This window comes from Lepisma saccharinum, chromosome 8 (genome assembly GCF_977018435.1).
Source record: "Lepisma saccharinum chromosome 8, izLepSacc3.1, whole genome shotgun sequence".
Classification (NCBI taxonomy): domain Eukaryota; kingdom Metazoa; phylum Arthropoda; class Insecta; order Zygentoma; family Lepismatidae; genus Lepisma; species Lepisma saccharinum.
The window spans coordinates 4,038,082-4,060,843 of record NC_139236.1 but is presented as its reverse complement, the minus strand read 5'-3'; the positions used below and the strand labels follow the sequence as shown (position 1 = coordinate 4,060,843).

Sequence of the window (22,762 nt, the reverse complement as noted above, 5' to 3'; positions counted from 1 at the left end):
GAATGAATATTAATTGTGTCTGTGTATTAAATTAAATCTAATGGGAAAATGACATGCTAATGAACTGTAACGTTCACAGTATAATATTAATATTAATAATTACATATAATTATCATTATATATACACAATATGTAATACCTTCATTCTGAAGGAAGCTCATCATTTCCCGGCGACATGAGCTAGCACTGTATTGGCAACACTGTGCGGTTTCTTCATAAGCACCGTTGTGTCTTCTGAACTTGAAAACGACTTTAGTTCTGGGAATTTTCTCTGTTTAAATCTTAAACATTTCATAGCGGGTAGTGGGAGGAGGTTGCTCGCTCCTTTCTATTATGTGATGAGGTGAACAGGGTGTTCTAAAAATATTTGGTCCACAAATTTTCTAGTTTGAGTAAGTCAATGTAAAATAAATATTTTATTGCTTCAAGGGAAATTTTCTTTTAATTAATTAGATGTTTACTTATTGGGCTTCCTAAAGACTGTAACTCTCCAGTCCGTGCTCCTTAGGCTAACGAGGGAGACGTGCGAGAAACCATTTATATGAGGAAAGTTCAAGTTGAATTAGTTTTGGGAAGGTTGGTGCTTGGATTAGGGTTTCTTGTAATTCCTGTGAGTTTGGGGGGGGGGGGGTCCACCTCACCACCGGAGTGTCGTCTCAATATTACAATTAATATAATAGACTAAAACAGAAAATTATAATTTGTTTTCTTCCTCAAAATATACTGAATTTATCTGTATATGTATCAAGTATGATACATTAAAATAACACACAGACAAAACATTCATTTCTTTTCTGTTTGTGAAGGTAAATTTCACAGAGTTTCTAATTTGGATATATATTGCTAAAGCAATGATAAAAACATGTTGCATGGTAAAATCATAACACATATATTGACATTAACTAACAATAATTTGATCCTGAATTTTGCTGAAATGGAAAGAAATCTTTTAAAAAAAAAACATATAACTAAAATATTAAAACATGTTCTTATCAAAATATTCAGAAATTGATAACATTAATGGTTTAATTTATCAAAGAATAATGTTTTACTACCTATCGATGGAAGGAAAATGAAACTTACTTTTTAACATTATTTTTTATAATAGCCAGAATATGGGGTGCACCATCATTATATGTCTTCTCTGAACCCAGATTTAGTTCTTCTTGTCCAGAGTTAATTTTAACATTAATTTTTCCTCCCGAAAGAGAAACTGAATAATATCCAGTTCTCCTTCTTGGCCTTTCCTACATAAAAAAAGATACACATAAAAATGTATATAAATAATTTACATGTATTTTAACATGCTGTATTTATTCCACCAAACTACAACATGCATCTTTTTTATTTTTATTTAGCCACAGGTGGTAATAATTCAGTACTAATTTAAAAACTCACAAAATATATCTGTTCTTCCTGCAAGACATAAGGTAGGAATCCAACCCAAAAATATAACACTATAATAATGCTATGGTAATGAATTAAAATTAATCATTTTAATCAGTAATTGTATGTACACCCCTGATAGTGTAGTGTAGACATAGATAGATAGTGTAGGCATGTGCCAATAACTTTGCACTAGAAACCTGTTATCCTTTCTCAACCTGTACTTCTCCCAACTGGACTGCACATTGTCTATATTTTATCCCTATCACAATGCATTTAAGAGGTACTAATAAATATTTGTTCTCTAAAAATATTCAAATTTGAATTTGCTATCCTTCACATAAAAGATACTGAAATATAAAACATATCCAAATTGATAACATGGAAAATTATGATGTAATGCATTAACAATATATGGTACAGTGATAGGTTTGAAAGACAGAATTTCAAGATAGAAGCACATGAAAAATTACTCGCATTTGTAAGATATCAGATTAATATACACAAAAACATAAATTAAAATAATTTCACCAGCTGCCTTGTCTACAATAGAGGAGGGGAAGAGTACAATAGAAGTTAATTACGATCTACTTGAAGCACAATTACATACAGGGAAAAGAACAAAGTATGTGTATTAGGTAATGTTAACAATATCTATTAACCTACCCCCTCGCCTATTAAGTTCGTGTCCTCTTCCTCAGATTCTGCATATATGACTGTCGAGTCCAGGAAGTTATCCTATAGAGACAGAACCAAGTTGGAGTTATTTTTTTAAAAAGTAGGAAAACATCTAACTTGTCTCAAATCAGATGATTCTATTTTGATTAAAACTCGACACCCAGGAAGGAAAAATATGAAATATGAGTATTACTGCTTAAGGAAATGGTAAGAGGATGTAAGTGACTACTACCTACTGAAGAAGAAATTTGTGTTACGAGTGATATCTTTGTACGTCTGGCTGTGAGAGACCCAGATTTAATACCTAAGATGGAGAATCTCAAAAAAGTACTTCTTTCCTCCACATCCCTATCTAAGCAACTCTAGGACTTGCCTAGATTCCTATCAATGAGTACCTAGGGGCCACCCATGATAAATATGGTGATGATCACATCACCTCAACAATGATTGAGATAGAAAAGAAGAATGTGAGAAGCTATACCTTCCCACTTTAAAATGGTATCTTCGTTAGATCATATGTTCATAATTATTAATATACTTATACTACTAACAATTGAATGTTCTCCAAAATATTAGAGAAAGGATAATAATGATGTAAGGAAAAGTGTCTTACAAATTTCCAAAAATCTAAATATGTTGAATTCTTTATTTTATGAATGGTGTGTACATAATGATAGTAGAGAATTATTTGTATTTCATGTAATTAGCATACATGACATTTGCATCATAGATAATGTCTTATCCGATCTCTTAGTTGGCTACTTCTAGAATGCATGTACATACATATAGCATGCAGCACATGTTCAATATCAACATATCATGTTACGATGCCAGGGGTCCCGGATTCGAATCCTGGTCTGGGCATGGGTGTTCTTTGTGAGTGTCCCTTGATCAATTTCATCATATCATCACTCATCTTCACCTTTTCAATTAGCCAAAAGTGACAGAAACGTGAAGTAAAATATTCAAAATCAATCAATCACATGTTTAATTGTAACCCTGCATTTTGTGAAGTGTTTTATAAATTGCATTTTTCATTAAACAATGAATTATACTTTTTTTAATATAGCTCATTCAATTCTTTCCCTTTTACAACTATTTGTCAGCTTTATTTAAAGATGAGAACATGAAAATATTAAAAGTACTTCAGTTTAGAACTTCTCTAAATCATGAAGCATTAAAATAACTCCTCCTCCTGATTTGTGTATATATCAAAACAGTTGCATCAACTTTATTTTACCTAAAGTTTCAGATACAGTACTGAATGACCATTTTACACTGAAACAGTAACTTAATAAATTCCCATAATTTATTAAAGGGTAAAGCTATTCCATGAATATTGCAACATGCGATATGCATATATGGGGTATGGGGAGGTAGTAGGAACCCACACATTCAAAATCTTCGCCGTTTATGGGGATGATGTGATAAGCACCATGCTCCCCCCAACCCCCCGGTTCCATTTATTAGAGTCTGAGTGAATCTTAGAGGTACTCCATTCAGGAACATTGCTGGAAAAAATCCCACCAGAAATCGAACTTAGGTCTCCCACATGGCAGTCAAACAGCATGCAAACTACGCTGCCAATCCATTACATTCTAAGTTATACCATTGCAAATAAATAATGCTAATGGTGCTTTTCACATGCTAGAGAAACCTTATGTGTTCAACTGAAAAAATGACAACTTCTATTTCATCTATATTATTTATACAAGAACAGGCCTAATAGCACCAAGCATTAGTTTGTATTAATTTAATGAATGTCAGATTATAAGCACACTAAGTGCATGAGTTTGCCTGACACATCAAGAAGTGGAATAGTGGATCAATAGTTGTTGACAGGTACATTAGATGTTCAATCTTAACCTTAAGCAAACAAAGTCAAAAAATTTCAAATGAGGACAAGATTTCTTTCTTGGAATGTAGTGTTGGAATAGGAAAGGAATTAAAAATAAAATGGAAAATATATAAAAATTAGACAATGAATAATGTTCAGCAAATATATTATCATTCTTACTAACGTTCAGGCAACTATTCTTACACCTCGCCATTCCAGTCTATCAACTAACAATTTGCTTATATTTTGTAAAGTCTAATTTATGCTAAGATGGGCCAATCAGAACTGGGCCTACTGTTTCAATAGGGATCCAAATCACTGTGTAACCTGCCTCCACCTAGAATCGAGCACAGGATCTCTCTATTTCTGAATTCAAGAAAGCAATAATCAAAAGTAGAAGTCAATGACTTTCATTGGTGCTCAGCAGTTGTAAGTTAATAAAATTATTCATTTAGAAACATTTTAATAACTTCTAGAAAATGTGGTAACTTTGCTTAAAGAAAAGAAATAGAAACAGGTAATACAAATTTTAACATTAGCTTGAAGTACTAAATGATAATGGATAGTTCTTTCTTCATATAATGCTAAATTGAGCTTCATGAAACACTAAATGTGCCGAGTAAAATGAATGTAGTGGTGAAGAGTACCTCAAATATGCAGTGGCAAGTATGTTAAATTTGAATGAAGGAGAAACGTCAATGCCCTATTATTCTCAAGGAAAGAAGCACAAGATTGCATCCATATATTGCAACGAAGAACAAGCAAAAAAACATAAACAAGCAAGGGGAAGTATTAATAACAAAACATTAATAAAGCACCAAATCAATGTGAATAATGGTAACCACTTTGGAAGTGAATCCTTATAAATGCAAGAGATTTATAAATGTCCAGAGAGTAAATATTTCCACAGATGCATGTTTTTGTATGCATGTACATATAATGTAATTGTACATTTTTCATGAGACTGTTGTTGATGAACTTATGAGACAAGAAAATGTAAAATCTGGGAAAGTTTTATAACATTTTGAATCATTGGAACCAGAAAGGTAAAAAGTATAAAGCAGAAAACTGTTTAATCCAGGAATGTCAAATCAGGTTCCATTGTATGTTCATATATGCATTCATGCCAAATGCAAAACCAATGATTGTCAATACTTTTTCTATTTATATGGGAAAGCATCTTTCTGAATGCAAATGTATGACTTTAATATTAAACTTACATAAATTGATTGATTGATTGAGTTGGTGTTTTAAGTCCACTTTATGCACAGTAATGCTAATTGGGACTGGACCTACAGTTTAAAGTGGAATCCGAACCACTATGTGCCTAAAGTGGGTATCAAACCCAGTACCCCTTGACTACAAGGCAACGACGCTACCACTGCACCATCGGGGAGACCCAAACTTACATAAATATATAAAATTCTATATCGTGATTTTTGTTGAACAGAATATGCTGATACGAGACTAAAATGCTGAAAAGGAAAGTGCAAGTCTACTCAAGGATGTTATAGTGGAAAAGTGAAAGCCATCACCTTAGAAGCTGAATTTAAACACTGTACCAAGCTTTAAAAATTGTAAAAATGGATCTATCTTTCTAGTTCTCACTGAAACAACAACTAACTCATCTGAGTCAGCCATTTGAATACATACCATCCAAAGAAGCATACTTGCAGATTACAATGTATGAAGTTTGAATGCAAAAAAATTACATTAAGCACAGAAAAATTTGCAAAGAATGTTCAAATTCCTTATCATTATACTACACATTCTTTAAAAGCTTAAAAAAATAAGATAATGATACTAGAAATAAAAGTATTCACCTCAAGTATTATATATGCATTGAATTATAATATCTGTATTGGCTGATACCAGTGGTATTGGTATATACCAATACAATTCCGGCATTTTGGTCTTTAATGGACTCTGCAAAAATGTCTCTTGACACTTTTGCAGAGTCTAGTTATCCTGGAAATTATGCAAAATTAGAAGTGTCACTTTATTTTGCACCGTTTTTGTGAAAAGGCTTAATTTTGTGATGATATAACATGTAATTTAATATTCTAATATAATTTTTGTATATTTTAAAGATAAAATCTTGGCCAATTATATAATTAAACACGACCCTTAATGCATATTTTGAATAACTTTCAAATATTACAATTTTCAAGTATCAGTATCGGTATTGGTAGGAATCTGTGAGAGTATCGGTATTGGTTCAAAGTGGTATCAGCTCAGCCCTAATAATATGATAATTCTAATTAGGTTGTCTTTATGGATTATACAGTTCTTTTCTTTATTTTTATTTTTGAAATGCAAGAATGACCTGTTTCAAAAACATTTTGTAATTCACTGGTACTTAATATATTAATAAAATACCTTAAATACCACATTTACTCGAGTAGCCTGCACACATTTGTTTGACTAAAACACCATTCACCCTGTGTAGTTCTGCAACTCGTTATGCTCAATCACTGAACTGATGAGTGCTTATGAGAATAATATGGAGAGTGAGAAGCAATGTCATGGAACATATTGTAAGTAAATTATACAAAAGCCTTTTTAGTTATACTATTCTTCACATACAAGGCAAAAACTTTTCAGAAGTGTTCTGGTTTGCAAGTTCAATGGAAATAACTGCCATTTTGGAGACTGGAAGGAAGGAGAATGGGAGTGCTTAACTTATGTTGAAATCAGAGAACACTTCAAGGTCAACAATTTCTGTTACTGGAAAAAGAGATATGAGACTTTTGTATTTTTCTGAAATGTGCTATCAATGGCTATGTGTTGTAAATTTGTGCAAATAACATTCTTATCTTTTATCACAAATCACAGTCACAGATCAATCTCCCTTTTTTTTTAATTATTAGACAAATTGATACGTATGAAATGTAGTGATAAACAATGTGTTACAAAAGTGTCATAGAAGTGGCTAATTAATTAATTTTCTTCCTTCAAAAGTCAGGTAGATGACTTATTTCAGGGTACAGATTCAAAAATATTCATTCTCTGCTTGCAAAGAATGTACAACTTTCAAGACTAAATTATTTAAAATGCAGGATCTTCAAAAATTACAGATTGTTAGTTTGAAAATTATGTTTATGAACATTGATTATGTGTAAATGTACCTCTTTAAAAAGATGCATGTTTTCAGCAGTAAAATGTCGAGAATATAGAAAAGCTGTATCACAGAAGCAACATTAAATTTATATACAAATCAAAGATCATAAAATAAACACCGTGGTGATATGAATAATTACAAAGAATTTTAAAGCACACTATGTTCCTCTCTTTGGTTAGTACAATCTTAGGAACTACAATATTTGAGAGAAACTGGAAGGTAGGCAGGCTTATTAATTTCTACAACACACTACTTTTACACACTATACTTCCGACATTTACTTTTCATCATTACGTACAAGTCCCTTTTTCTTGTTACTATTATGATTTGAAATAGAAATACTTGAATCATTTATAATCTAGTAATTTAGTTTTTTCCAGAACTAGAATATTTTTATCCCAACAAACAGAAGAAAATTTATGAAAGGTGATATACAGGAGAAAAAATATACATACTTTCTGCTTTCAAAGCTAGAAAAAAATTATAGTTGTTCTTAGGGTAATCATTCAATCCAAAACATTGTACAAAGTAGTCAAATGAAAACCTTAATTTGTTTTTTTCTTCTTATCTAGCAGATTTCTGAATGTAGGGTTTGCTGCATTTTAGCACAGACCTATTGCTTATCTACATATACTGTATTTTCAACTTTGAGTTAATGCCTGTGTACCTTAAGAAGGACAAGTCTTTGGGCCCACGTGCAGTCACTTATGAGCCACTGCGAAGGTCTTTCCACCCATCTGCCTGTGAACTGAAGCCCTTGTCGAACTTTCTACTCCATTAGTAAACTTGCTGGTGTGGTAAGTATGAACAGAGATATTAAATTTAATTTCGTTAAGTTTTAGGCCAACAGAGGGCAAGAAACTACTCCTCTTGACTGCTGCAAGTGTCTTTAGGAGGCATCATCTTTAAAATAACAAACATGGTGTTTTGAAGCTCACTTGATTAGTGTTGCAGTTTTGAGGTTGTTTTGAAAATAACAGTTGATACCTCATGTAAATATGAACTGTATACAGTCTGCCCTACAATTTTTATTGGAGTTTTAAGGTTTTTCATTTGACTCATGTAATTGATTAACCTTGTCACTGTTTTCAATTTCAACTGAATTCTTCTTGGTATCGTATCCCTAAGGCTAAAAAGTATTATGAATGTAAAATAAAGATACATATTTCAAGATAAGGTTAGATCTTTAACTTACATTTCCTTCAAAAGTGGACAGCAAAAGCATTGTATTTTCTTGCCGTGTTTTAAAGAGGAAGCTGAAAAAATATTTTCTTTTGAGGCTGTGGGAATTCATTTCCAAATATCCTTTTCCCTCAAAGCAAACGGTTTTGACAAACTGAAAAGAGAATATACAATATATTTATAACATCGTGATAAAATTACAAGATGCATTGTCACTATCAAAATCAATAAGACAGGAATATGATTAGAATGATATAAATTTATAAATGTGAACTGTATGTTAAAATTCGGCTACCCTTTCAAATTCCTATTTTACATATATTTTTCCTCACTGTTCATGAGGGCATATTTAAGAAAGGTTTTACATGTTTTTATTAATTTCTCTTTCCATTAATTGTAGTGGTATCAGATCCAGATTTATGGGGACTTGGAGGAGGGAATACCACACCCCAGACCTCCATCTGAAAAGGGACATCTATTCGGAAAAATGAAATATTTGAAGTGAAGTAAAAATATTAAAAATATAACTAATCATCTGGCATTACTTATGGCTTTTTGTCATTTTCTTGTTTTTCTTTCTTTCCCTAGGCATGCTTATGCATTTAAGGTTTCTAGAGATGTATTTTTATTTTTGAAAACCAGAGAAGGCTTTTCTGCATGAAAGGACTGGGCACATTTCCTATGCATATCTCAACTTCTGAGAAGAGGAAACACTACTCAACAAACAGTATTTATCATAAAGGTCTTGTAATGTACAAAAAATTACCTCAAAATTACAAATCAATGATGTCGTGTATTTTAAGGAAAACATTAAAACACTGTTGCTAAAACATTATTTTTATTCCATACCGGAACATCTTGATGCACATCTGTAAGTAGTAAAACTTTTGTGTTGCAAAAAAAAACTTGTTAGAAAAATAGCAGGAGCTAAGAGAAATGCACCCTGCAGAAGACTCTTCAAGAACTTAGTTACATTACTGTTACATGCTTGTACAACCTATCTACCTGGTCCAATCGCTTCAGCTGATAGATACTCAGATTCTACCCAGACCTTCCTACCTAACCTACAGTCCCTACACAGGGAGCACCGATTGGCTTGCCAATTCCCAGCTAACACTTGGGGGTGTCGCGGTATCCTTTCTTCCCTGACCTAGCATGTGCTTGTCGGGAGTATGAATCAGGGGGTGCCTTAACTCCAACATCCCATTTGTTGGGGTGCTGATTGGTTACGGCCAGTTCCCAGCTAAGGTTCGGGGATATGGCGTGCTTCCTACTCTCTTTTACAGGGAAAGCAACCAAAGCCTTATATAATATTAGGTCCCCATACTCCCCCTTGTGCCTCATTGCGAGGAATAAATTGGATGTTCCCTGCTCCAAGACCAGAAGTGGTGCAGGTAAAAGCATGCATGTGGAACAGGTAAAAGCACATGTGAATTACAGGTTAAAGCAAATGAGAGTTACAAGTAATAGACAAGTGTGTACGTGTGCTAACAGACATTCTTATATTGTGTTTATAATAAATAAATGTATAAATCTGGTGTAACCTTTTATTATCCTTGTAAGCCCTGAGATATTTATAGCAGTCTGTGTTCACCAACTGTTTAAAAAAAAAAAAGTTTTACTACCCTCCAAATTGAAATGTCTAGTGTTGTGTTGGCTGGGTGCAGCCTGTGTAGCCTCTGCATGGTAAGGTAGTAATACATTGCATGTGCACTGTAAGAATATGTATTTTTTCTCAAATGCAAAATTTAATATCAATATATGAAGAGATTCTCTCAGCGTATCAGCCTGGTCAGTGCCAGATATGCTTCTGACTTATCAAGAGCTATTTTCACTCTCATCTTCAGAGATGTGTTTGAATCTAGTTTTTATGTTTTTGTTGGAAAGTAATGTAGGAAGTGCCCATCAGGTGATATTTAAACCATAGTTCAAGGAAATTATTAGTGACAGAAATTTGTAGGCATTGAGAAGAGACAAATATAACATATTTTATTGTTACTAACAGTATACAGACAATTAATAAAAATTATGCCACTAACCTTATCTGGGCATGAACCCTCAATGCCATAAAATGTTCCTTTTGTTGGGTTAAAGCCTTCTTGTAGTATTTCTATATCCCTGAGACACCCAAGAAATGAATTAAGTTCAAAGTCAATATTAGAAGGCACTAGAAATCCAGGGGGGATGCCCCCTATGTAAAAATCAGATTGCCCAATGTTGGGAGGTGCAAGGGTATGTGGGACTGGTGATCCTCTTTTATCTTCTGATTCACCTCCAATTTTAACCTCCAATTTCCCTACAAAGAAATATTATTTCCTAAATTAAACAAATGTAAAATAGTAATGAACGTATTAATAAAATTCTCACCATATTGTAGTTATCTATACCTACCTATCTACATCTATCTATATTCGATATGTTGTTTTTCAATATGTCGATTTTCGATATCTGATACATTGATATATTGAATATCAGCATATCAAATATCAACATCAATATATCGACCTCAATATTATCGATATGGATACTGACATCAAAATTTTTATTATATCAATATAAATATGAAGAAACTAGTACTCACTTTATCCGCGAAACTGTTTCTCTGTATTTATATACTACCGCGTCTCTCTTTTCCCAATTATGAATACATCGGTATATCAAAATATCGCACAGCCCCTTCTGAGATGTTTGTTTCAAGCATCACCTTCACGTTACAATTACTTGAGAACTAATTGACATATTTCAATGTAACAAACATCATCCTTAATGAATTTTTCTCTACTTTCAATTGTACTAAAAATAATATGTGGTTTTCATTTAGAAAAACGTACCTTTGTGTTGAAAATCGTATTTCCTTACATAGTTGAGCGTATTGTGTTCACTAATTTCATGTGCCCTCTCATACTTTTATATCCGCGAAAGTAGTTTTTCAATATGTATTGTTGTTCACGAAATATTTCCAGTGGTAATTTTAGGTGGCTCACCCTGTATACAATATAGATAAGCATAACAAATTGCTATGCATAACTATGCTTTTATCTATTTTCATTTTGGTTATTTTACATCATTATTCTATCTCTTTCTTTAAAACTAGAATTACAGAAGTGATCAATTTGACCATTTTGATATTTTTTAGTTATTATGTGCTCAAAGAATTTATCAGGGTACTTAATATCACTGTGTATATAAACCTTGGAAAGTAATTTCAAGCAGCTGGGGAAAGGGATTTTACCTTATACCTAGAATCACTGTATCCAGTTATTATCACTACCATCATTATATATTTAAATTTTGAGTTAACATTTCTACATATTGTTCTACAGAAATCAAATCAAACATGGCTGTGTCATTTATTAACTTCAATTTGTTGCAGTGATCTTACTTTCAAGTTATAACTAATATCTATTGTATGTTTGAGTAAATGTAACTTCCATATATCTTCATTCATCTCACCATGCGAAGAATGGAAAAATAATATTGACTTTTTATGAAGAGAAGAAATAAATAAACAATGTTTCTGAGCTTTCTCCATTTGACGTTTGATGTGAAACTAGTGGGGAATGAAATTTTACAACAACTATATTCCCATAGTATGAAATATATGGAGCTGGTATTTTAGATAAAATAGCTTGCAAGTTCATGTGTTCTACATTCTAGACATTTCTGGAGAAAGGTGTGGAATCTCTACATAGCTTTTACACTCTGCAAAAAAATTCAGGAGAGTTAAGTAACACTGAGACGTATCTGAAGTATCACGTCAGGATGAAAGAAATATAATAATTTTATTAGGCTACTTTTAAATTCCTAATTTCTAAGAGTAAAATCAAAACTTTGCAGAAGAAAAACATAAAAATGTATCAAATAAAAAAAAATAGATTTTTTCCTTACTTCACAAGTTTAATGTAACATTACAGTTAAAATAACAACTGTAATTCTGTGTGTTATCAAGTTTCAGTAATCTGAGTGTTAATCATGACAATGAGACTGAATGGTGAACTGATGATTTTTTTATGGGGCATACACAATACATACATCGATGCCTGACCAGTGTTCCACAGTGGTGGAGCATTGCCATGGAATACCAAAGGCCCTGTTTTTAGACACAATTTTCAAATAACTTCTTAGTAAGTTCATGATATGTTCTCTATGTGTCATTAGCTAGATTACCAGAAAATGATACTTAAAAAAGCCCAAGCATTGTAAATAATATTTTTCTCCTTCAGTTTGTTTGCTAAATAAATCTTAATAGAGTACTTCACCTCTCTCTAATGGTTTGCTTCCACCAACGTAGAAACGAGTTGCCTCTATGTGGGTCCAGTTTCCTGTATTGTAGCGCTTGCTGGTTTCCAGATTAAGAGAGGAACCTCCCCCATATCCAACTCGAAATTGTACTCTTCCATCTTTTAGCAGAAGAGCAATGTATTGACCCTGCAGAGAAAAATTACATAAGCATAATTTTCTTGAATGCACAGTAGTATATTTTAGGGTTGAGCCGATACCACTTTGAACCAATATCAAATGACCATACACGTATTGATTCTCACTGATACCACAACTGTTGCCTGAAAATTGTACAATTTCAAGTTATTCATAATTGTTGAATTATCCATTAACAAAGTAACGAACATTTCAAACAGTAGAACAAAAGAGTAATAACAAGAAAGCTGTGCATGCATGAAGAACACCAGATTTGGCATTACCTGCCCGATATATAAATGACTGTCGTTGTCTTCTTTATTTGGCACACACCGCCCACTAGAGATATATAAATGTACATATGTCAGCTTTTTAGCCGAAGAATAAAAACAGACTACTGTCTGGTCATAGTTGCCAGCTCATAGTAAATATGAGGGGCAGTCAAATGAAAACCGAACACCCACCATAAAACACATTCCTCGCAAAAGTTGGCAACATTGTTGTTACCAGTGGCGGCTCGTGGTGAACCAAAGTGGAGGGGCGACAGGTCACAAATTTGCTTTACTTGTAATGTGAGTTTAATTGATTAATTTCGTATATAACAGCCAACATGATAAGAAATTGATATATTCGTCTTTACCGAATATCATGTTTTGCACGTTTGCACATATTATGATAAATTAATAATTATTTAACAGTAATGCGAAGACGAATATTTACGTGCATTGAACGTGAAAATTACTAGTAAAAATGTTACACAAAAAACGTTTCCTGTCCAACATGACTAATTGATATACGAAATAGGGCAGCAAAGTAAATATCTCACTGGAAAGGTGATATCTGCGTTACCAGAAGCTCAAGCTCTACAGTAAAAACTTCAAATATGCTTGTTCTAGATTCAAATTCGGTCTAGGCCGGCCTAGGTTTTCTATGTTTATTTTATTCATCCAGACTTCTGGTAGAAAAACTTCGCACCAACAAGTTCTCCACATAGCTCATCGCAACAAACGCACAACTACAGCACACTACCGAAAAAGCTTCACTTTTCCATGGAAAACGAAGAAACAACAAGCAAAGAGATTCGAGTATTCTCTTTGCAACAAGTATCAATGCTATCGTCATAAAAAAACTATTTATTCTGTGCTATCGTCTTCCCATGCAGTCATTTTATTGCCTCTGGGTTGCCAGACAATTTTGCCAAATTTTCAGAAATTCGTAGTACACAGGTTCCTGTAGCGGCTCTTGGTGAGTTTAGATGACTAGTTTCTAATTTATTTAACAGCCGGCTTGAAAAGAAATTGTGAAACTTTGTCACACTATCAGGGTTTTTTCAAAACGTGTTAATCAAAACATGTCATTAAATATAATTTTGTGAGTAACACGAAGCTGTAACCGACTTCCGTGGCTAGCATACAGGATTGCAAAGCCATGGATCCTGGGTTCGAATCCCGGCCTGGACATGGGTGTTCTTTGTGAGTGCCCTTCAATCATTTAATTATTACTTATCCTCATCGTCGTGATTACCGAAAAGTAGCAGAAAGCTACGGTAAATGACAAATATCAAGCACCTGTCTGTACTTTTTCAGATACCGATATTTTCTTTCCTCATTGGAAATTGCATTATTTATTGCTCTATGGAATACAGAATGATTTCTTTCGACGGTTGGTAATTTTCCTTCTTGTGTTAACTTCATTGCTTCTGGCAACTCTTCATTGTTTACCGTTCTCCGGAGAGAGGGCCAGTTTCGCCTAGGGGGTTGGTTTCGGACGACAAACCCTCCGTCCTCCCAGCCCATTCCCAGCCACAGATCCCGCGCGTGTTATTCCGCCAGTTCCCTCGCCTCTTACCCCTCGCGTCCGCGCCTGAGAATGCTCTACGTCTCGTAAAGTGGGAGGACGCCGCCCCGCCAGATTTCTCTCGAAGATCCGTATTCCCCCGCACGGTGGCGTGCAAACTTCGCAATTGTCGCGGAAGAATGAATACAGAACCGACTAACCAACGATCTATAAGCAACGGAATATTTGTAATTCAGACAATGTAAAAGATAATATATAAATGTTAAAGTATGTTTGTTCACTTGTGGTTACACACGGCAGTGCGGCGTCCGTATCGTCCTTATGAGCGGCCGCCCCTGGTTGTTACGTATCGATACTGCCATCTGTAGGGTAGGAGAAATGCATAGTGAAAATGCACAGGTCCCCACAGTTGCTTCGTCACTGCTCAGGAGGTGAGCGTAGTGAAAAGTGTGTTCGTCCATCATTGGAAATGGAGGCAAGCAAAGAAGAGCAGATAGGTGTGGTTCGTTTCTTGGTGGCTGAGGGTGCTGGAACATGCGAAATTACATCCTCGCATGTCTGCAGTGTATGGCAAGCACTGCATGTCCCTAACAAGTGTGCATGAGTGGCAGAAGAGATTCCGCGAAGGACGCACATCACTGCAAGATGATCCGTGCCCAGGACAGGCCCATCGAGCCATTACACCTGATGTGATTGCGAGGATCGATGATCTGATCCAGGAAGACCGACGAATCACAGAGGAAGAAATTCGTGTTCAGGTTGGCATTAGTCATGGCTCTGAGCATGCCATTATCAAAGCTCACCTGCAGTTCGGCAAAATTTGCATGCAGTGGGTTCCACATCAACTGACGGAGGGACAAAAGATTGACAGAATGACTGTATGTCTGAGTCATTTGCAGCAATACCACGAGGAAGAGTATGCGTTTCTGTCACGTATCGTCACAGGGGACGAAACATGGTGCCACCATTTTGAGCCTGAGAGCAAACGTCAAAGCCAACAATGGAAACATGTCGATTCTCCCCCGCCAAAGAAATCCAAGGCTGTCCATACAAGTTCCGGTAAGGTCATGCTGAGCTGCTACTTCGATTGCAAGGGCCCTCTGCTTGGCGACTTCCTAGAGCGTGGAGTCACAATCAATGTGCAGCACTATGCAGACACGTTGCAGAAACTGCGATGCGCCATAAAGTCAAAACGCCCTGGAATGCTGTTGGACGGAATCATCCTTGTGCATGATAACGCCCGTCCCCATGCTGCCAATCTGGTGAGGGATAAGCTTCAGACATTTGGCTGGGAAACGCTTGAACATCCTCCGTACAGCCCCGATATTTCCCCTTGTGACTTCCACATTTTTGGTGACCTGAAGGAAGACATTCGTGGACGTCGGTTTCATTCGAACGAGGAAGTGCAACAGTGGGTGAGGTTGTGGATCCGTCAGTGAACTACCTATTTCTACAAGACTGGAATTGATCATCTCATCTCCCAGTGGGATAAATGTCTTAACACTTGTGGCAATTACTTTGAATAAAACAAACTCCATTGTCACTTTGTAGCGGGTGTTCGGTTATCATTTGACTGCCCCTCATATTTACAAACAAAGTTACTAAAACAAATATCTTCTACAATCCCCCCCCCCTCGAAATGATATCTTACAAACATCTAATATTATTTTGCACCATTTCCTTTTAACACTAGAACAACGAGGAAATAAATCATCCTAGAACAACGGAGGGTTGTAATTTTGACCTCCATAAAGTTTTAATGGGATTTTGAAATGAAAACTACAACATAATGACAGAAAAACATTTTAATGTATTGTATTACATTCGTTTTTATTTTTGTACTATCTACACAGTAATTAGGGCATCTGATTACCATGCGAGAGACCTGGGTTCCATCCCCGGTGGGGGAAACTGGGATTTTTTCCACCTGTTCAAGTTGCTCTGGTGCCGATCCAGCATTGTATAAAGTCGGTACCAGGAGGAAACTCTGGGAAGTAAAGGCGGCTATAGGGAATGGTGCTGATCTCATAAACTCCGACCTTTGGCCATGATCAAGAAAGTGTGGGGTCCTAACTACACCTCTATACACCTTCATGGCATGATGCAAATACTTTACTTACTCTCTATCTTTTTTTCAAACTTCCTACAGCAGTGCAAATTTGCGGTCTTTATTATTTCCTTTCGAGACATCTTTTCATCGAAACGCAAGTATCTGAATAGCTCCTGGATGCGATATCTTGACATTGTGTCTCAGAAGAAGCTGACTACCCAACTTTGAGACTACAGATCCTAGACTGATATTCCCTTCACACAGAAAACACCCCTCACATGCATCAAAGATATTGCAGCTTCCAGTTCATCCAACATTAGGGTACATTTGTTTGTTCCAAGCTAACATCTTGTCTGTACACCTCCAAATTAGACACAACATGGCTTCATCGAACAGTTGGCAAAAAGTGCTTGAAACTTGTCATTCACAAATACTACTTTTGGTGGATCTTGTAGGACCACCCTGTTTTTCAGTAAATTCATGGCAGCTTTTCTGGCAGCCAAGGGAACAATCCTGGGACGATCTCCCAAACCAAACTGTATCTCCCCAACCATGCCTTTCTTACATCGCTGTGTGAAGACATTGTTGCTACTGCTTCAATGGTCATGTCGTCTTCTTGGTCATCCACCACTGCCTCCTCATTGGAAGATGATGACAGAGGATGAGACAATACTTTTGGATCTGACCCTCCTGAATCTACATTGGAGAACACCCTGTCTTCTTCAGATTGCTCGACAAACAGCCCAATTTGCTGTGAAGACAACCCATGCTGATGCGACATCCTATCAAGTTGAACACTGACTCATGAGTGAAAGGCCAAAGAGCAAAGAAACATAATAGCTCCAATCGCAACAATTACATAAGTTACAAACAAAGCCATGAGCAACAATCAAGTAACAATCGTTACATGCAATCAAACATGTTACAGAGAGAGAAAAAGAGAGAGAGAGGGGGGAGAAAGAGAGAGAGAGAGCAGCTGTAGAAAACAACAATAAAATAAGTGAGCAATGGCACATTATTCAATGGTTTTCTTATGGTGGTATAAATGACCGCTCGTTCTAGGGTAATGACCTCCCATAGCCCCTATTTTTGGAAAATTGTAAAAACTGATTACACCCATCGAAAGAAGGTGTAAAATAATGAAGTCAACTTCTTTCAGAATTCGTTCCAGTGTTAAACAGCATTATGAATAATACTCTTACAATGTTTCTCATGCAGATTGTGACATAGCAATTTGGTACATAAGTCTGCTGGATTATTTTCACTTGATACAAATTGCACTTCCACAACTCCTTCCATTACTTTCTCTCTTATGAAGTGATGTTTTATTGCAATGTGCTTGGTTCTTGACTTATCCATAAAGTTCTTAGTATGTACAATGGCTGCTTCACTGTCACTTTTGATCACTGTTGGTTCCACATTTGCATCTTCTAATTTAAGTGAATTCAGCATTTGCTTCATCCAAGTAATTTCACGTGCACAATACGCTAATGCTACAAAACTGCCGTTTGCTTCATGCTTTTCCAAATCATGGGAGCATTTCCAAGAATGACTAAGTAACCAGTGACGCTCTTGCAATCCTCTTCACAGTTCACCCAATTAGCACCACAGTATGCGTCCATTGCTTCTCCTACAGGTTGATATGTAATGCGATAATGTTTGGTTGTTTTCACATATCGAAGAATTCTCCTGGCTGTCTTCCAATGTTACTATATTTGGAACAATACTGTGCTAGTTTACCAACTGCAAATTCTATATCTGGTCTGGTCCTTCGAGAGAAATATAATATCCCACCCGTAAGCTCTCGATAAGGGACATCAACTTCCTGTCAGTCTTCATCTGAGAATTCAAGTCTAATATCAATTGGTGTTTTGACATCTTTGGCATCTTGTAATTCAAATCTTTTCACCAGCTGATCAACATAATGCTATCCACCAGTATCTAGATAATTGAATTATTTCACCCCTAGCAAATTTGACGCTAATCCCATATATTTCACTTTGAAACATGATTCCAAACATGTCTTCAACCACTGTCTTGCTGCTCCATTTTTTGATATAGCTAGTATGTCATCAACGTATAATATTAGCATAAATCTTCCCCTTTTTGAGTCTAAGCTGTTAACACAATGATCAACTTTGTTTCTAAGAAACCCTTTCTTTGTTAGTGTCTCAATCAAATATTCATTCCAACATCTTTCACTTTGCTTTAAGCCATATATAGACCTTTTAAGTCTGCAATACAGGTCTTTCTTGTCCCCTTTTTACATAATCTTCTGTCTCTTTCAGTTCACTATGTAGATAAGCATTCTTCCCATCATATTGTTCTAGTATCCATCCTTTTTGGACAGCAATTGCAGTGAGTAATCTAGTTGCGCCGAAACTTGGTACAGGAGCATATATATCAATGTAATCTATGCCCTTTTTCTGTGTGAAACCTTTAGCTACCAGTCGTGCTTTGAACCACACTTTATTCTCATTTTTCTTTTTCTTGAATACCCATTTGCAATCAACAGGTGTGACTCCATGTGGTAATTCTGCTAATACCCAAACATCATGTTCCTTTAGTAATTCTATCTCTTCTTGCATGGCTTCAACACAATGCCCAGCATCATTACCATTCATTGCCTCTTCAAACATTGTGGGGTCTTCAATGTGCTAATCTTTGACTGAATATGACCGTGCATTTATTGTCTGATTACGGCAATGTTACTCCCAGGTCAGATTCTTTCTTAGTGTCATATGATGTTTTCTGGTTAAGTTTTCTGCAGGAGATTTTTCACCCATTTCCTTCTCTTCTTCTGGGGACATATTTTCCAAGTTATATTCAGATTCTGCTTGGTCATCTTCGTTGAGGAATATCACTTCTTCCTTTAAAATTCCTTTGTCTTGGGAGTTGTCATGCTCTTCAACTTTGTTACCATCTTCTTTGAATACACAATTCTCTCGACTATAATTTTATTTTATCTTGGCATCCAAATTTCCCCTTCAGAAGATGTGGGGAAATAAAATTGTATTGCCAGAGACACTGCGATGCAAATTTCTGACTCAAATTCATGGTCTGCACAGTGGTGTAGTGAGATTAAAACAGATTTGTAGAGAGTTTGGTGGTCTAAAATTACTTCTGACATTGAAAGGTTTGTCGGAGATTGTGATGCGTGTCAGACGAATGCAAGAGCTCCAGCAAAAGGGCAATTTATTCACGGACACCGACATCACAACCCATGGAACATGTACATGTCGATCACTTCTATTTCAAAGGTTAGATACCTTTTCACAGATACCAGTTTTCAGAAGGTTTATATGGACATGCGTGCTTTAGCTCAATACCTAACCTTTGACAGAACGTTTTAAATTGTTCACTAGCAAAGGGTTCTCCATTATCTGAGACTGACTCTTTCGGAGAACCAAGTATGTAAAAATGGCTTTCTAAATGTCTAATTGCTTCCTAAGCCATTAAATTAGAACATTGCCAAACATTCAAAAATTTCGTGTGAGCATCAACACACAACAGGGATAAATAACCTTTGAAATAAAAAGTGATTGACATGTACATGCCACCAAACTAACTCTCTACAAATCTGTTTTAATCTCACTACACCACTCTGCAGACCATGAATTTGAGTCAGAAACTTGCATTGCAGTGTCTCTGGCAATACAATTCTATTTCTAATCAATAATCCATCTTCTGTTGACAGTTGCAGATGTTTCTTACATAAAGCTACTGCTTCCTCATTCATTTGTGAATCAATTCCCCTTGTCCAAACATTCTTAACGTAAATTATTATTTTAGACAACAAACTATCACTCTATGTATGCTCCTTGATCTCAGATATGCATTATGGCTGCAACTTTTGTTCTAGACCTGCATACGCTGTCAAAACAAAATCCGATTGCAATTCTTCTGGCATAAGCCTCAAATGCAGGTATAAAACTTGTGTGTGTTTCCATACTGGCTCACTTGGACTTAGTTACTATAATTCTACTTACAGTAGTAATTATTTATCTTCTTTAATCCTCGTCGCCATTTTGTTATGTCTTATTCTTATTGACATAAACATAAAAACATGTCAAGATTGGAACTTCATAAAATCGTATATTCAAACTTATAACAAAGTGGAATACATTTTTATACACTTAAATACAAACATCAGGATACATAAACAAGGTGCATAATTGTTCTATGCACAGCTGCCAGTTTACCATGTACAATAATGCATTTTATAGAATACCGTTTTTACACGTGTATAGTGAGCATGCGAGTATAATGTGCACCGTGGTTTTTGATGGATAAAAGTGACAAAAAATATATCTCGTATACAATTACAATCCAGTTTCAAGAAATGGCATTCTTAGTTGTAGATCGTAAAACTGTTGCTATAATGATCAAGAGTGAATGACATCATACCTATTCAATGAGTCACCTGTTGCTATGTGGACCAAGAGGAAAATATCCTCTTGTATAAACAATAAGTCTCCAACCCATGCCACCTCCCCCTCTCCCTCCATTGTGTTTAGCATCCCAAAGCTTTCTCCTTAATCACCTTATTTATTCTGTAATAGTAGAAAGCGAGATCAAAATTACATTATGGATTTGCAGTGCTCAGGAAGTTATATTCTATTATTTCTCACCCAACAAATACTGCTGATATGCATCCCACGTGACTGAAGGTGCATGTTTGAATTCTGCCCGAGTTGCACTACTTTTCTTGGTGTCGCAGAACATTACGTTACAAAGTGAAAAATCGTGTGAAATGGCCTTCAAACTTTAAAATGTGGTTTTGCTCATTCCTTCTTTACTTTTTCTAAAAGAACTTCAAAATACATACTTTTTTTCTTTTATACTAATGTAACATTTATACGAGGCACATTCAGGACCTTCCAAATAGCAGTTAGCAACTCAAGATTTCTTCCATTAAGGAATTTACACACTTCATGTATGGCATATTATTTGGCCAGTAATACATTTTAATATTTATTATCTTTTTCATTATGTTCTCTTTCATCCAAAGTACCATAAAAATCAGAACGTTCCTTCATTTTGTGATGAACTTATTTCAATCGCATTTCACATTAGTGTCATTATCTTGAATGGAATACTGTTTCCATATTCAGAAACTGCAGGATTTAAGCTTTACAATGATATATAACACGATACGGTTCGGTAAACATGAAAAAATCAATGCAAGTGTCCCAAAATCATGGAACAATCCTATATGGTTTCATGTTGGCTGTCTGAATTATTCCGTGCATAATATGCACTACAGTTTTTGGGGGCAAAACTTTTTGAAAAAAGTGTGCATTATACATGAGTAAATACAGTATATCAGGTATCCTCACCCATGAATTGGGTACCCAACCAGTATACCCTGTTCAGCTCTTGTACCTAATTTTGAGGTATGCTTTTTCTAAGTGTGTGCACAAAAACTTCACATCCAATGGCTTTGAGATGTCTCACTAGGTGTTTTACCAGTCCACAGTTCATACGGTGTTTTAGCTTTATTATGACTATTTGTTGTATGATTTCTAATGTTAGTTCAGCCCAAAGTGTCCTTGGTATGGTACTGTCACTGAAAGCACTTCTCACATGATTCATAAGTGTTCGATTCATACATTCGGCCATCCCATTTTATTCTGGTGTATATACCATTGTTCTTTCATGAATTATTCCATGATCTCTACAAAAGTCATCCCATTTCTTCAACATAATTCCAACCCATTATCAGTTTGTATTCTCTTCAAACTTTTTCCAGTTTGTTTTTCAACTTCTACTTCCCAATCCTTAAATGTCCCAACTGCATCATCTTTGGATTTCAAAAAATAGACATATGTATACGTACTTGCATCATCTATTATGCTTAATACATATCGAGTGCTACCTAACTTTTTTCACATCCAAAGGTCCCATGAGATCGGAATGCACAAGTTTCAGTATTGATGTTTCCCTTTTTGTGTCATAACTACTCATCTAATTTATAATTAAGACGTAACACAGTCTGTGACTTAATGTATTTACAACATATAATCTACCTTGCTTTTCAGCCTGAATCAATTTGTTTCCCTACTCATCATAAATACAACAACCCTTATTGTTAAATACAATTTCCTTATTGTTTTCTGTTAACTGTTTTACTGATAATTCCATGTTTCAAACCAGGAACCAAAAAGATATTTTTAGCTTCAAATTCACCAAGTACACCCTTTCCAGTTACACTGTGTAACAAAGGTTTTCTTTCCTGGATGGTATGTAGTGACTATAATACCCTTGGTACCCTTATGTAGGAGCACTAGTGCAT

General features: G+C 35.4%; 1 protein-coding gene across 3 annotated transcripts in view; it reads right to left on the bottom strand.

Moving 5' to 3' along the window:
* wb (wing blister) overlaps positions 1–22,762 on the bottom strand; it is an 849,362-nt gene that overhangs the window by 58,472 nt on the left and 768,128 nt on the right. For 2 of the 3 annotated variants that reach the window (XM_083126284.1, XM_083126286.1), the window contains 5 exons: positions 12,464–12,632; positions 10,244–10,500; positions 8,218–8,358; positions 2,053–2,124; positions 1,084–1,247 (listed from right to left, as the gene is read on the bottom strand). In XM_083126284.1, coding sequence (XP_082982410.1) covers positions 1,084–1,247; positions 2,053–2,124; positions 8,218–8,358; positions 10,244–10,500; positions 12,464–12,632 — 803 coding nt within the window. The remainder of the gene's footprint in view (positions 1–1,083; positions 1,248–2,052; positions 2,125–8,217; positions 8,359–10,243; positions 10,501–12,463; positions 12,633–22,762) is intronic. The other variant, XM_083126285.1, reaches the window with a different exon arrangement.